This window comes from Melospiza melodia, chromosome 11, assembly GCF_035770615.1.
Source record: "Melospiza melodia melodia isolate bMelMel2 chromosome 11, bMelMel2.pri, whole genome shotgun sequence".
NCBI lineage: Eukaryota > Metazoa > Chordata > Aves > Passeriformes > Passerellidae > Melospiza > Melospiza melodia.
The window spans coordinates 7899321-7915877 of NC_086204.1; the positions used below are offsets into that span (position 1 = coordinate 7899321).

Sequence of the window (16557 nt, forward strand, 5' to 3'; positions counted from 1 at the left end):
TTTCACCCCTTGACCATCCCTGGCTCTGGGGCAGCGTGCCCCAGGGAGAGGCAGAGAGCATCTTTCCTTAGAGAAATGGATTCGGGGAATTCTTTGCTTGATCTTAGAAGAAAGAACAAAGTCCCAAACCCAATATTTTCCTGGACAAATTCCCTCTGAATGCATCTCCAAGGGTTTCCTGATCTGTGCAGCGAGTGGCCCTCAGTACACTCAGGAGGTCTTCTCATGGAATTATGGAATGGTTTGGGTTAGATGGACCTTAAAGCCCATCCAGTTCCATCCCCTGCTCTGGGCAGGGACACCTTCCACTATCCCAGAGTGCTCCAAACCCTGTCCAGCCTGGCCTTGGGCACTTCCAGGAATCCAGGGGCAGCCACAGCTTCTCTGAGCACCCTGTGCCAGGGCCTGCCCACCCTCATAGGGAACAATTCCTTCCCAATATCCAATCTAAACCCACTCTATTTCAGTGGGAAGCCATTCCCCCTCATCCTGTCACTCCATCTCTTGTCCAGAGTGTCTCTCCATCTTTCCCATGGGCTCCCTTCAGGTACTGGAAGGTCACTATTGGGTGACCCTGGAACTGCCTTTTCTCCAAAGAGAAGAATTTGTGTCACTGGTGAGAAGTGCCTTGGTTCTGTGTTACAGGCTGTGAAGCCATGTACGTGAAATAATTTTTAATATCTGTTCCACCTCAGGGAAAACAGAGGCCACCATCAAGAACTTCAGCCCCCACTACCGCCGGCAGCACGCCGTGGCTTTCTGCAGGCACGTGCAGGAGGAGCTGGAGCAGCACCGCCACTCCCAGTCCCGCTTCCTGAAAACCAGGGTAGGGGGACACTCGTTTTCCTGTCTGGGACCCATGTTGGATTTGGGTCATTTTGGTTTGGGATGGAAAAGTTGCATCTGGGTGCAGGTTTGAAGTTTAATTTTTGAAAATTCATCTTTATTTTGGTCTCGTTTAGTTGTTGATCATGGCACGAGGAGAACCATGACGTGAGTTTCTGGTACAAGGAGTTGGGCATTTGGACAAAACTGATTCCTTCTTGCTGGTTGCAAGGTTCTGCAAAATCTAGGGACAGATATCATACTTCCAGGAAGGAGATTATGTAGGAAATGTAATTAATCCTGTCGTCCATGGCTCAGGGTTCCTTAAAGAAGATGGCAGTAATTCCCTTTGTGGAGTGAACTATGGAAAACTGGTTTTCATTAGAGGGGGGACAAAAAGTGAGACAAAAGGAAAATGCAGAGAACCTTCAGAGCCTTCAAGATTAAGAAGATAAAGAATTTAATGCTCTGAACATACTGGAAATTATGGATTTCCAATGCTCTTGAAATGAGTAAGTAAAGCAGTGGGGTGGGATAATAGAAGATCTGTGTCTCTCAGAAGGGGGATATCAGTTACTACAGCACAGATGCAAAAGCATTACAAACAAATGGGAAACAATTTCCTATATTATAATAAAACCCTGCTTTTCATATCAATGAAATATTTATATTATGTAGTGGAAAATGGGAGGTGGTGAACCCCAGGTCATCCTGCAGGAGTTGGAACTGGATGATCTTTAAGGTCCCTTCCAACCCAAGCCACTGTAGGATTCTCTGATGTTGCATTCAGCCTGTCAGCTGCAAGGTGAATAAATCTCTGTCTCAGAAATCTGGCAGTGTTTTGGAAGGCAGAGCTTTCTCCTCACCTCAGCTACAAGAATTTGCTTGTGTCTGTAGAACCTTCTGAAATCAGAGATGTTTATGACTCCAAATTGCATTTGAAGGCTCCAAAGCTCTCAGAGCAGCATTATGGAAAAGTAGAAATAAAAGCTTCAGGATGGTCAGTGGTGCAGAGGGGTCTCAAATGTCACCAATTGTCCCTGTAGCCTGCAGGGGAAGCTGGGACAGTTCTGTATGAAGCAGAGCTGCTGCACTTTGCTGAGGACCTGAAGAAGTGGAAGGACAGATACGTCGTGATCAAAAATGACTACACTGTGAATTGCTTTGAGACCAAAGAGGTGAGTGCTGCTTCCATGGATCTGCTTGTGCATTCCCAAATAAACCAATAGGGAGTGGATTTGCTGCTGCTGCCTTGCCTTCAGCAATAGGAGGTGAAACCTTGTCCTCGTTAGGGTGGCTCCAGTGGGATGGCTGAGGGTACAGTCAAGTGCCCTGCCTTGGCCAGAACTAACAAATGGGACATTCCTTGGCCAGATACGTCAGCAAGAACGAACAAATCCTTTTAACAGCACTTGAACCTTCCTGTGCCTGTCCCAGAGCACTTCTCACTTCTACATCCCTGTAATACATCCCTGTGCTCCTGCAGGTTTGGGTGGCTTCAGGCTGGCTACAGTGGAGGTTTTTGCCTGGAAGCTGCATTAGTCAAGCTAGTCCTGGCTGACTAATCCAACTAATTGGGCTCTGGAGAAAATCCCATCCTTTTTCCCTCCCTTCCATCCCTGACTCCCCACCACAGCAGATAAGCACTGAGAGATTAGATTTGTTTTAGATTTGACATGCCTAGGGAACATTTCCAAAATTCAGCCTGACAAAAAGATTCTCCCTTTGTGCAATATTCCCATGCATTAGAATAATAGAATATCCTGAGTTGGAAGGGACCCACAAGGATCATGAAGTCAGCTCCTGGCTTTATCAGTGAATTGTGTATTTTGTTTTTTCTCTCTCCTTAAATCTCTATTTGACAATACTTTCTCTCTATTGATTTTCCAGGCCTACCAGAAGGGAGCTAGCCCTAAATATCACGTTCTTCCTGCAGGAGGCAAAGTCCTGACTTCAGAAGAAGATTACAATTTGCTTTCTGATAAACATTTTCCAGACCCTGTTGGTAAGTCCTGTTCAAAGCTGAACTGCCAAAGCCCAGGCTCTGTTCATTACTCTGCCCTGGGAAGGCTTTCAGGCTCCAGTTTAAAATGGGGTAGCAGAAGATGCCCACAGCCCTTTTCACAAGTTCAAGCACAGCTCCAGAATGGAAGAACAAAGCAGATGCTGTAAGCCAACATTCAGAGAAATGCTGGCTCCCTTTCTTCCCAGCACACCGGCACAAAGCTGCTGGAAGCTGTGCAGAAGCAGGGCAGGAACCACAGCGCCATTGTTCCCGGGCTTTGTTAATATTCCTGGTTTATTTGTTTCCATTTTTAGATGCCAGCTGTCTGCGTTGACTCACAGCTGATAATAAGTCCCACAGAGAGGGCAGGAAGGTGGCTGCTTCTGAGTTTGTTGTTTCTGGGTCAGGAACTGCTGTGGTCCTGCCTGCCCCCGCTCTACCAAGATGGAAAAAAATTCAGGCTTTATGGAACCAGGTCCCACATTGCAGAGTCAGATTTGGAGAATGGGATGCCACATAACAAAAGGGATAAGGGCAGCTTGAAGACAAGGATTTGTTTTTTGAGTCCTTTAAATCCCCAGGATTTAAAAGTTAGGTGTCCTGTCACACCCTTTCCCAAGGCACAGGGTGGTCAGAGGGCTTGGAGGTGTCCTGTGTGTGTCACCACAGCTCTGCAGCAGGTGGGATTGAGTGATGTGGAACACCCCAAGGGTGCTTGTGGACTTCCCATGGCTCTCCCTTCAGAAACATCATCACTTCATCTTTATGGCACTACTCTCCATCTGTGTGGTGCTGAAGATGAACCTCATGTGTCTGGGCTCTCAGTGCATGTCAGTGCTTCCAGATTGGGTTTGGTCATCCCTACACATGCTGTCCAGCATCCCCTGTGTGCAGGGACCTGGGGCAGGTGGGAGCTGGAGGTACTTGGTGCTTTCTTCACATCACCTACAAGGGTTTGAAGTGACAGTTTTTAAGAGCAATTGTATGTGGAAGTCCTGGAACCAGTGAAAGCTGTTCCAGCTGCTGTTCCAACGCGGTTTATTGAATGCAGCTAGTTTCTATAGGAAAGTCAATATGCTCCTAAATGGTCTTTATGTGGAACAGACCAGAGCTCCCCAGTAATTTACTTATCTGCCATGAAAACCATTTCCCTACCAGCGGCAATCCAGTGGAATGGTTTCTTTGAAATTTTACCAAAACTAGATTTTTGCCACCTTGAAGACAAAGCAAGAGGCCATCAAGTTGCTGTGGTGTGACACAGAGAGGGGGTTGATGCCAGCTGAGTGTGCCCATCCCAGCTGTGTCCCCCTGCCCTCTGTGCCCAATCTCCTGGATTGGGAAGGTGATTATCCTGCTGGCAAAGCTGTGGCACAGAGCCAGCCCTGAGGAAATGAGGAGCTCTCAAACAGAGGTGTTTCTGTGCAGGCTCGAGTGAGGAGGCGGCCGCAGCCTTCGTGCCGCTCCCGAAGGAGTTCCCGGTGTACCTGTGGCAGCCCTTCTCCCGGCACAGCTACTACTGCTTCCCGGAGCCAGGGGCACAGCAACGCTTCAGCACCGTGCTGGGAGACTGCGTGCGCCATTCCAACCACGGTGAGTGAGGGATGGGGACATTCCAGCCATGGGGAGTGAGGGATGGGATCGTGTGGGACATTCCAGCCATGGTGAGTGAGGGATGGGATCGTGTGGGACATTCCAGCCACAGTGAATGCGGGATGGGGACATTCCAACCATGCTGAGTGAGGGATGGGATCGTGTGGGACATTCCAGCCACAGTGAATGCGGGATGGGATCGTGTGGGACATTCCAGCCCTGGTGAGTGAGGGATGGGATCATGTGGGACATTCCAACCACAGTGAGTGAGGGATGGGATCGTGTGGGACATTCCAATCACAGTGAGTGTGGAAAGGGACTGTGTGGGATATTTCTGGAAGGGCTCAGCCTGGGACAGTGTCACCCACCCACCCAGCTGTGGGAAAATGCAAGTCACTCATGAAAGGTGCTTGGCTTCAGCACCCCGAGGAATGAATCAACACAGTCCTGCTGCTTGCTGTGCTGGGAACACAGTTAGGTAGGGTTTGGGATGCAGTGGGTGTGAGCTCGGGGAGAAAACGTGGGAATTGCTTTGGAAGTTGTGTAATGATCCAAAATCCATTAGAGGTGTTCATTACTAAGGCACAGCAAACCCTCACCTGCATTTGCAAGCTGGCTAATGCATCACAGCTATAGAATCAGGAATCATGGAATGTCCTGAATTGGAAGGGACCCACAAGGATCATGGAATCTGACTCATGGCCCTGCACAGACAATAATAAGAATCCCACCCTGTGCCATACAGGAGGCCAGGTGTGTACAACATGGAGGGAGTGCAGTCCCCCAGTACATTCCCATGTTGTTACATACACATCTCTCCTGATCAAACATTTGGCCTTTCTGCAGATGTTTCAATGGCAGCTCCAGCCCCAGCCATGGTTAAGCCTTGTAGTTGGTCCATGAATAGTGTGTAGGACGCAGTATTGATTGTCTGCACAATGATAAATGTCACTTTCTGAGTAGGTTAGCCTAGAAAACTTTAAAAAACCCCATAGTTTGTTACTTGCTAGGGTTGTAAAAACAGCTTTGCTCCCATGAAATTGGAAGATCATTTATGAATTGGATCCTTCAGAAAAAGAAATGCTTTCCTGGTTTTCAGATGACATTTTTTCCACCAAGATGCCCTCAGTTCCCCACTGGTCTCCAGGGTCTTCCATGTCTTTAGTTCGCTTTGGAGTCCCATCTGCTCCTGCTGCCCTTGGTAGGAGATGGGAACACTCAGCAACCTCTCCACTGAACTCAGCTGCTTGAGTGTGAATCCCAGGCTTGTGGGTAAATGAATTGTGAGTGCAGGGTGTGAACAGTCCCTTTTATTTACAGAAGTGGCTCCTGGTGAATGCTTTTTTAGCTGCCACTTTAGTCGCCTCGTCATCAGCTTCATCCCATTGCCCTCAGTCAGCTTTCTCCTGCTGTCCTCTCTGGATCATTCTCAACTACCATCTCTTTTCCCTGTCTCCATTGCAAAAGACATTCCTTTAGGTTTCCTTTAGGACTCCATTTCCTTGAGGAAAACACACATGACTGCATTTCTAGGTGGTTTCCTAAGATGTGCAGTTACTTGTGTGATGCTCGGGGCTGGCTGGTTTCAGGAGTGTTCTTCACAGGAAATGTGAGATTCCCAATCTTGATGCTATCCCAGGTGGTGTACGCTCCCCATTGCTGGTCCCAATGGTGCTGTACAATCCCTAATTGCATTCCCAGTGCTATCCAGGTGGTGTGCAGTCCCCTTTCCCAGCTATCCAGGTAGTGTACAGTGCCCTGACCCTCTGGACTTGGCTCCTCACTGAGGTTTGGTGGGGAGATGGGGACACAATCAAGTTTTCCTGGCACTCCATGACTTGTTCATGATGTTTGGGGATTTTCATTTCTCTTCTGGAACAAGTGTAATGGATTTGACAAAGCTTTTGGCAGCCTGGTTTTTTCTTAAAGTTCAGCACATCACTCCAGGGGCCAATCCTGAACTGGCAGAGGCCGTGTTAGGATGACCTAAGAGGTCTTTTCCATCTCCAAAGCCTGTGAGTCTGCACTTCATTATATTTCATATGGCTTAGCTATTGCTCATTTAGGCATCTGTCCCAGGATTTATCCCTCTCAGCTTTTCCTGTGGTCCTGTTTTTATCTGACAGACAATGCCTCAAGGCTCATCCTTACTTCTGCCCAACGGGGTGAGAAGCAGATAAAGACAGTCTGGATTAGGATCTCCTGTTGAACCAGGAAATGAATTTCAACAGCTATCAAGGAAACAGGAGCCCCTTTTGTGTGCATTTCTTGGAGTTATCCCCTGGAGATCTGGGTGCTGCAAGTGGAAAAATGATCACTGACAAGCACCTCAGTAACCTGAACTCTGCCCTTGGAGAGAATTTTTTTCCCAAGGGCTTCATATTGATTCCTATTCATTTGCACATCACTGAAAAATAGTAGTTTATTAATACTTCCTAAAGTCTTTTTTGCAAACACTTCTGCTGAGAAAAACAGGTGTCTGAGCAATCTTACAAAGTTACAGCTATGAGCTATGTGCAGCACAACGATGGCCAGTAAGGATTGTGGTAGAAAAATTTGACTGTGCTCTTTTATTAAAAAATAGTTGAAAAGAGGAAAGAACTGTGAAAAATCCTTCATGTTTGATTATGAAATATAATTTAGTGGGATAAGGAGCATGGACCAGGGCAACACTCACTCCACCTCTTCCCAAAGTGCCGAGCTCCCGTTTACCAGGGCAGATTAGGCAAGGACAGGACAAAGACAGGTGTCATGCCTGATCTGTCCCTGCTGTGATCTGCCACTCCTGGGAAGGAATGTATTGCACGGGGCTTTAGCCAAGGACTTGGAAGAGCTTGTGGCTACAATGTATTTTCTTTCTCCCAGGAAGAGAGTTAAACAGGGAAAGCTGGAGTGAATCAGTGCTGGGAGCCGCCCTGACATTCAGCTGCTTCCTGTCCCCCTCTGGTACAAATGCCCAGCCCAGCCTGTGTTTCTGGGATTTCTGGGCAGAGCAAAAGCATGGGGGTTTAGTGAGCACCACTGGGAAATGGCATTCAGATGTTTGGACTGTGGGTTGTTGTGTCGTTCCCATCTCGACTTTCCCCTTGTCTTTGCCCTTTATACTCACTGATGAGGGCTTGGTGGTTTGAGGAGACAATGATCTCCTTCAGCAGCAATGGAACATGAAGATCAAATGCTTTTTGGGTTTTAATGTGTGAGGTGGTGTGATTAGGGCTAGTCAGTGAGAAGGCAAGTACCCAGGGAGCAGCGAGGAAGCCCAGCAGCCTGGTGGTGCAGGGGGTCCCTGGTGGGCACTGCTGGCTCTTCTCTGCTGCTTCTGGGCAGCCTGTGCTTCCCAAGTGTCACACCTACAGCAGTGCAGGATTTTTAACACTCCTCAGCTTTGTAAAGTTTAAAACTGTGCTTGAGTTCAGGTGGTGTGTGGAGGAAGTGGTTTAGCATTTTCCTCTGATTTTCTAATCTGCTCCTGCCAGGTTAGATGGGGGTGGCAGCGTGTGATTCTTTGGTTTGCCTTATCTCTTTGATCCACAACCTGGACTCACCTGGTTCCATCTTGCTCCCTGTTTCCTTAGTGAAATGCTGACAAGTGCACACCTCAGATTTGGGGGGAATCTGCTGCTGAAATGGCCACCTAGCCCCCAGTGGGGATGTTCTACCAGTCCCACAATGGCAACAGTGAGGGAAAGGCTCATAATATTCACAGGGCTCTAATATTAGCTATTCCTCAGGTTTTAATCCTTTATGTTTGCATGCCTTGAAAATCAGACTGAAGTTTCTTCTGAGTACTTCTTAAATGACTTGTTTTTTTAGGTCTTCTTGCTTCCTATTTGAGTTTCATTCAGTATTTGCTGTTGGAAGTGGGGAACCCTGACCACTTGGTGCTGGGATAGAGGAAAGTCTGCATGATGGGAAGGAAATGACAACTAGCTCATTCTGGGAGACACAGAGTTTCACTTCGTGATTTTAGTTTTTTTCGTCTGGTTTGATTTCACATCCACATCTTGACAATCACCCTCCTGACACAGGAAGCTGAAGGACTTTCAAAACCATATCCTGTCATCTCCAGTTTCAACAGAAACAACAGAAATTATTTTGAGCAATACATATATTAAAGAAGTATAATAAAGAAATACATTAGGCAAGAGAGAAAGACAAAAGCTTGTGGAGGGCAGATTTTTTCCTCCATCTCTGACCTTCAGGGTTGCCCATTATTGGTGTTTGCATTTCTTTTTTCAGCTCTGAATTTATCTGACAGATGTTTTCCTCATAGTTATTTCTAAATTTCCTATGTCACATGTCCATAGTACCTGTATAGGACTTAGCAACTCTTGGCCCAGAATTCAGAATAATTCTGGGAGCACTGGTAAAGGTTGAGAAGCTGACATTAAATCCTTGAGCTGAGCGATGAATATGTCTGTATATCTCTATGTACACGGCAAAGCAGCTGTCAGGAGTCCAGATACCACTTTGGAAGGGTTTCTGAGGCTTCATGCCACAAACAGGGTGGCCTCTCCTCTCTGGAGAGGGAGATGAAGGGAAGGATTTTCTTGCTGCCTGTTTCCAATGGATGTGGTGGGAGCAATTAAAGGAGAACTGAGGAGGAAATTGCTTTTTATGACATTAAAGAGAAATGTTTTTGTGCACTGGAATGAAAGTGAAGCCTTTTGGAAAGTTTGTGTGGTAATTTGGGGTGGGAGAAAGTACAAATGGAGATAATATTTACCCCTTCATCTACCAAGATTTGTGTCTTGGCTCCTCTCAAGCAGCTGCTGTACTTGGGTTAATTAAATCCCTTTTTGGTTAATAAGATTAGACCACCTGTGATCCACATGAGTGGCTGAGACTGTGGCTGTTCTTTCACCAGTCCATTTCACTAGATATACCTTTGATAAGGCTTGTGGGGTGTCAAAAAAACTCACTAAATCTTTCAGGATATGATATAGTGGGTTTTTTTTGGTATAATTTAGGGTATTTTGCTTGAAATAAGACTATTTCTCCTCTTTCTAGGATGTTTTTCCTCTGCAGCATGAGTTCATTCAGTCAGCAAGCATGGCTTTTGCCTTTCCTGCCAGCCTGGTTTCCTGCACTGTGGTGAGGATTTTCAGTCTGTAGGAGTGACATTCATTCTGAAACAGCAAGATGATGAATGTGCTAAATTCATAATTGCCATTATGTTCTTCCTATCCCTCCCATCTCAGGCTGATTATCTTCTTACAGACTGCCAAGTGTGGGTGGTGCAGGGGAGCCACTGCCCTGAGCCCACCACCCCAGCCTGTTTTAGGAGCTGTGAAGACTCATTTGTGCAGAGTAAGGTGGTGTTCAGGCTCCAGCTTCGAAGCAGAGAAATCAGAGAATCATGGAGTGGTTTGGGTGGAAAGGAACCTCCTGCCATGGGCAGGGACACCTTCCACTGGCCCAGGTTGCTCCCAGCCCTGTCCAACCTGGCCTTGGACACTGCCAGGGATCCAGGGGCAGCCACAGTTTCTCTGGGCACCCTGTGCCAGGGCCTGCCCACCCTCACAGGGAACAATTCCTTCCAAACATCCCATCTGACCCTGCCCTCCTGCAGAGGGAAGCCATTCCCTGTGCCCTCTCACTCCATCCCTTGTCCAGAGTCCCTCTCCAGCTCTCCTGGAGCCCCTGTAGGTACTGAAAGGCCACAATAAAGTCACTCTAGAGCCATTCTCCAAATTCCCACCTGCTCCAGGAATACAGTAGCTGGTTTGGAAAGCACTTGGAAAATGTGAGAAATAAGTGATACTGTGATCCTTTATGTGTGTTTATGGAGTGCTCATTAATTTTTTAGACTAGGAAACCCACACCTGCTGGGTTTCCCACTGGAGGTTGTTTGTGCCCTGTCTGGTGCTGCTTTGAACAGCTTCAGTCTGGGTGCTGTGTGCTGATAAGCGAACAGTTAACCCTGCTCAGTGTTGGTTTGGTGGCCATGGAAGGAACTTGTGCTGCAAAGCCCTGTTTGCTATAAGTACAGAGTATTCTTTCAGGGCTGTATCATGTTTGGAAGTGACCTCATCTAGCTTCTGTTGGTGGTTAGCAGCTTCACACCACAGGCTCTGTGGATGATGTGACAGCACACTGCTCACAGGAAATCCCCAGAGCTGGGGGGTGCATGCCTCTCAGCCCCAGAGCACCATATATATCTCATTTTGTTCTCAGTTTGGATGCTAACAACACAGGACAGCATTTTGTGAGGGTAAAATGTGTGTCCTTTTATTTAGAGGGTCATTTTCAGCTGTGCTTGAGCCATGTCCCAAGCCCCAGGTAACCTCCCTTTTCCTGAGGTGCAGTTCCTGAGCTTTCCACCTCTCCCCAGGTTCAAAGCATATTCCTTTTCTTACCTGCCATCCCAGTGGGTTGGGACCATTGCTTATTTTTTTGGAGACAGAATTTCCACAGTTAAATTTTGTTGTGGTTGATGGCCATGGCTTTTTTCACCAGCTGTCTGTGGTACTTAAACGCAGCAGCTCTTAAAACATGCTGGAGCTCATGTGAACTCTTAAAAAGGGAAATAATTTTTTATCATGCTCATTTATTTTTATTTGAAGGGTGTTCCCTAATTGTGGTGCTGGAAGGCTGGCAGAGTGATTCCTTCCCTGCAGGAAGGTCTCTTGTTCCCTTATGGTCTCCAGCTGCATCCACCCCAAATCCTTGGGGGCTGGAGGAGTGGGAGCACTGTCTTTGAAATGTCAGTACCACTGTCCTGTCTCTTTAGTTGGTTTGGGGTTGTGTATTTTCCTTTTTTCTACCAGCTTTTGCTTTAAAAGGACTAAATTAAAAAAACCCAGAAATTTATTATTTTTTAAATTACAGAGTGCGTGTAGTGAAAAGCAAGTCTAAATATATACAAAAGAAACAGATGCCAAGGTGAGAGAGGACTGACTTGGAAGGATGAGAAAATTGGGAAAATGTAACTTGCATTTTTTAGCATGAAATCTATTCTCTTGAGGGCAACAGTGTCTAGTGGAAATAAGAAGGGGTGGAAGCACCAGCTTTTGAGACTGCACTTAAAATTCCAAATACTTCTTTATCTGCTTCTTACTATCTATTTGTAACATCACAAGAAGGCCCTGCACCAACACCTGTACTGAGATCTTTTTGTGTCCCAGGAAAAAGCTCTCTAAAGTAACCAACAAGAAGGAGTCATGAGAGATGCTTTGGCACTGCCTTTACCAGAGCCAGCTCTCCATCAAATAGATGAGGAAGCAAGGAAATAATATTGTGAGATCACCTAAAATCAAATGCAGTTTTTTACTCATTTATCATATTCCAAAAATTAATAGTAAGTGACATTCTCCTCCTCAGTGAAAGGCCACCAGACTCCTTGGTCATCTTCATCTCCTTCCAGTGATTGTTCTCCTGCCTTCTCCGGTCTTTGTCCAAGGCCTGTTGCTTTGAATGATTTGAGAGGATATCTGTGGGCCCTGCTGTCTTGTAGGAGAGAACTAAAAAGTCATGAGTTTTTGTATTGGTTGTGAATGTCTTGTGTTGGGAAGAGAGAGCTGCAGTTCCTGAGCCTGGCAAGGCCTGTGGGCTCTGACATGTTCATCTCCTACAAAACCAGCCATCACTGGGTACCACATTGCTAATATCAATTAGTTACCTGCAGGAAGAATTCCAGGATCATATAAATTTTATTCCCTGCGTGCAGAATCTGGCTGGGATGCTGTAGGAAACAGAGGAAGCCAGGGTGGATTGCTCCTGAGTTTTGCTGGTCAGATGAAGGGCGTTATGTCAGAGTCAGGATTTCTTTAATTAAAACTTGTGCTCTGTGAGCTCAGACTTCTGGATTCTGGCTTAACACTTGTTCAGCTGTGTCTTTGGGCCCCAGCCTTGTGTGAAATGTCAGCCAAAAGGCTGAGGTTATTCTTCGTGGTGGAGCTCCCTTTGGTGAAGCACTTTACCCACAGTCAATAGATCCCTTCACTCTTACAGGATTGCAGCCGAGTTCCACCATTAACTCACCACTAAACTGTGTCCCCAAGTGCCGTTAGTGACAGTGATTGTTCAGAGGGACAGTTTAAATGGGATGTGGAAAGAATCACTTTTTAACAGCTATGCCAATGCTATGAAGGCATCTTCCTGTGCTTGTAACTAAGAAAAACCATTATTTGAGTGATTTAACCTCCTCACCAGCAGCCCCAAGGCAGTGGTGTGCAGTACTGCAGATGCACAGTTTGAACTGGAATGTTCAAATGCAGATCTCATATTATCTTGGTTTGCTGGCAATCCAGTTTGAGCCAGAGGCAGCTGGAACACTCACTCTCTCTAGTAACGAGGCCCATCTGCAGAAGTTCTTGCACAGAGCTCTCCAGTGTAAGAGCAGCTGATCTGTGGCTGAGACCAAATCCATGAGAGCAGTTCATTCCTGCTGCTGTCATGGGACACATGGGAAGTGTTGGTGAGTCACAAATGGACAGCTTGTCCTGAGGGGCTGGAGCCATGTCCATCTCCAAGGGTGCAGCTGTCCTGCCATAGGCAGGGCTGGGAGGGCCCACAGGACCTTGGGAATGGAGATTTGCTCATCACTCCCCAAACATTCACCTGCCAAGGAAGGAGCAGCTCATAGCCTTGGGCACTCTGTTAGAAGGCTGCCATTCCCAGGGCAGCCCAAGCATGGGAGACAGCTGAGACTGGGGACAGGACCCTCTAAATTAACCCTTCTGCACCACATGCAGGTGCTCTCAGAGGGTGTCCAGTAGCCTGGTCCTCTTGGTGTCATTGATGAGTTAAGGTTTGACATAATTATTATTTTTTTTAAAGAGGAATTCACTGCATGGAAGCTCCTTTGCTTTTTGCAGTCCTGAACTAACTGAGCCGTACCATTGAGACATGAGCAAGTCTGGGAAGATTTATAAAGTTATAGTGCTTCCAGTTGTCCTTCCATCTCCCAAAGTCAAAGGGAGCTTTATAGCAGTTATTCTTGCATTTATAAAAGGAATTTGTGGTTAGCAATATCTGGGCTCTGTGCTTGGATATGTAGAGTCTCTAGGTAGGTTTTCTTTTTTTTTTTAATTAAACAGAACATAGAGAATTTTGTTTTAATCTCCACACAAAAGGGATGTTTTGTTCATTAACAGCTGGAGAAGATGTTTGGGTGATTTTCCAAGTGCATGACATCTTGGATTAAGCACGCAGTATCAGTCTAGGTACCTGTAAAGCCTCGCTGGCCTTTTGCTGGAGAACCCTCAGTAACCTTCCTGGCTTTGTGTGAGATTTGGGTGAGGAATACTGCAGCCAGCACTGCACCAAGCTGCCCTAAGCTGCTCCCCTCTGTACAATCAGCAGGACTTGTAGATCACTCAGGACAGGATGGCTGAGGGAAGCCCCTGTGAGGGGTTCAGGAGAGGGGAGCACCCATCGTGCTTTCCCCTGGTGAGCACTCGTCCCTGGCACCACTGGGCTTTGCCAGCTGCCCCGTTTGCAGCTGCAGCTCTGCTGCCATGGCCCAGGCCCAGCTGCTCCCTCGCACGCCAGCGCGGCTCCCCCAACAGCCCAGCCCTTGTTTCCCTGGCCTTGCTGTGGCTGCCAAGCCACCCCCTCCTCCAGCCCTTCCATGGACTGCTGCATGGGATGGGCAGAACTCTGGCAGAATGTGCATGGCAGCTCCTTTCAGCTGGGTACAATTCCCTTTTCTTGAGCCCTGTCCATGAATGTGCTTCTGTCTCGTGTGCCTCGCCAGCAGCTTCTACACAGCCCAGCACTGCATGGATCTGCTTGTTCAAAGCCTTATCGCTGAGGCAATCTTTTCCTCCTATGGAAAGTGAGGATGAAATTGCCTAAATTTAGCAATTGCAGCAGCCTTGAAGGATAAAGCTTTCTTTCTGCTTGGAGTTGTTTTTGTAGCAAGACTGCCATGATTGTGTTTGTGTCCTGTGTTTACTGGCATAGGAAAGAATGTGGGATTGGGATTTTATGGCACTTGCAGCTTAATGTTTTTCCCATGAGCTATTCAGATGAATCACTCTTGGATTTTTAGCACCTTCTTCCCACTGCAGCACAGGCTTGGGGACAGTCAGAACAGAGAGAGAATACTCCCTTGAGCATGGATTTAAAACTTGGTGATCTTAGAGGGCAGACTCCTGTCAGCACTGGTGCATCACCATCTCAGCAGCTCCAAGATCCAGCCTCTTGGATGGTCTGTTGTCCCTTTGGGTTAGGAGGGAGCACAGCTGTGAAGGAGGAAAACATGTGAGTCATGATTGGAGGGCTGTGGGAGCTGCAGTTTTCCTTGCCTGCAGCCAAACCAGGCCCTCTTCTCATCAAAATCTTTTCAGTTTTATTTTGGGAGGACAAAAATTTTTGAATGCAATGTTCCACCTCAGTTGCTCAGGTGGAACACTCCCTTCTTTCATTGAAACTGTGATCAGAGGATGTTCTCTCAGCACTGAACAGCCTGATTTACAATTAATACTGGTTTGTGACTTGCCATGACAAATGCTATAAATCCTGGAGGCAGCAGTGAAGGTAGGGTTGGGATTTTACCTGGCTGATTTTTCTTTTTTTTTTTTTTTTTTTTTTTTTTTTTTTTTTTTTTTTTTTTTTGTTTGATCATTGTATGAGCTTGGAGATTTTGTGTTATGTCTTTGGATCTCCAACTATCTGCATGTGAAGAACAGTATCAAGAGAGGCACTGAGAGAGTGTTTATTGCCCCTCAATGTGTTTAACAAACCTTCCTGCAGTCATTGCAGCCAGGTGAAACTCTGAAAAGGCAAATTTTGACATTTGGGCTCTGAGCAGATCTGAAACCATGCAGTTTTCAAGCTTCAAGGATAAAGCCCTGATGAAGTTAATTATAGGTTTCTGTAGCTTTTGTTTTTGTTAAGTGCATGGAGGAGATATTTCAGGCATTACTGTGGTATTAATCCTCCATGTTTCCCATAATTTCTCTAATTCCTGCATTGCCCTTGGCATTTATGCAAGGCTCCTGTAAAGCTTCTGTCTCAAGCAGTCTCATGAACAAACCCAAAGTGTTGCTTGACAAGCAGGGCTTGAGGACTTCCTCCTGAGTCTTCTCATCACAATTATTTGTATGTATCAGTACCTTCTAAAGCAGCATAATTCCCTTTGAGAGAATCGACATTCTTGTTCTTCCCTCCTTTGTTCTCAGAGTGCACAACAGGACTTCAGCTGCTCAAGGCTGCAGCAGACAATCTTGGAGAGGGTACAATAAGCCTTTGTGGCTTTGTTTTCCCACAAGACAGTAATCCTGATTCTCTGATAGTGAAGACACAGCACTACAATCACTGAAGTGTTTGGGGATGGTTTTGTCACTCAGGTTTGCCAAGCAGCCACTCTGCTTCATGTCTTGAGGCCAAGGTGTCCCCAGGCCACCACAGTGTTCTCAGGAAAAGCTCCCATCTGGCAGAAGTGGCCTTGCACAATAACCAGATATTCCAGAGCCCTGGTTGAACATTCCTGAAATATTTAGGGAAATCAGCATGATCTTGTCAGGAGGTTTTGTTCTTAACTGGTACAAGCATGGTGCTTTCTTTGTTGAGGTCTGTTTTGTTGTATATCAATGAAAAACCATCTTGATCCTCAGTTTCTTAACAAAACAGAAAGTTATTGGGGAGTGTTAACTTGGGATTTAGCAATTTATTCAATGAGCTGCCTGTCATTATTGTGAACTAAAGAAGAAGAATTCCCAACTGTTGGCCCTGCCACATGTTGTCAGTCTCTCTGTGTGCCACCTCACATTGCTCACAGGTGTAAAGGCAAGGAATGAGTTTTCCTATGTTAATGCACTTCTAAATCTCAGTGAACACCCAGGGTCTCCAGGCATCCAGGCTTAGTAAATTATTTAAAAATATTACTACTAGGTGCACGTGGAGTGGAAAATGGCTCAGAAAAGGATGGTTATTTTTAAAGATTATTTCTGGGTAAATCCTTTATGTTACTTTTTCTTCTCTCCAGACTTTCTCAAACAGACCACATATGAAGTGGAGGCGTTCTTAGAGGCCATCCAGTTCTTCCGGCAGGAGAAAGGCCACTATGGCACGTGGGAGATGATAACTGGCAATGAAAAAGAGGTAAGAGAATAAATTCCTGATGGGGTTTTGGCTTTGGGTATTGCAGCTCTGAGGACAGTGAAGATTATAAATTCTCGTAGCAAAAA

At 46.4% G+C, this 16557-nt stretch overlaps 1 protein-coding gene across 2 annotated transcripts in view; it reads left to right on the forward strand.

Moving 5' to 3' along the window:
* The window catches only part of NIBAN1 (niban apoptosis regulator 1), a 54312-nt gene that overhangs the window by 24792 nt on the left and 12963 nt on the right, over positions 1 to 16557 (forward strand). For both annotated transcript variants that reach the window (XM_063165455.1, XM_063165456.1), the window contains exons 2-6: positions 696 to 826; positions 1872 to 2003; positions 2716 to 2830; positions 4256 to 4420; positions 16356 to 16471. In XM_063165455.1, coding sequence (XP_063021525.1) covers positions 696 to 826; positions 1872 to 2003; positions 2716 to 2830; positions 4256 to 4420; positions 16356 to 16471 — 659 coding nt within the window. The remainder of the gene's footprint in view (positions 1 to 695; positions 827 to 1871; positions 2004 to 2715; positions 2831 to 4255; positions 4421 to 16355; positions 16472 to 16557) is intronic.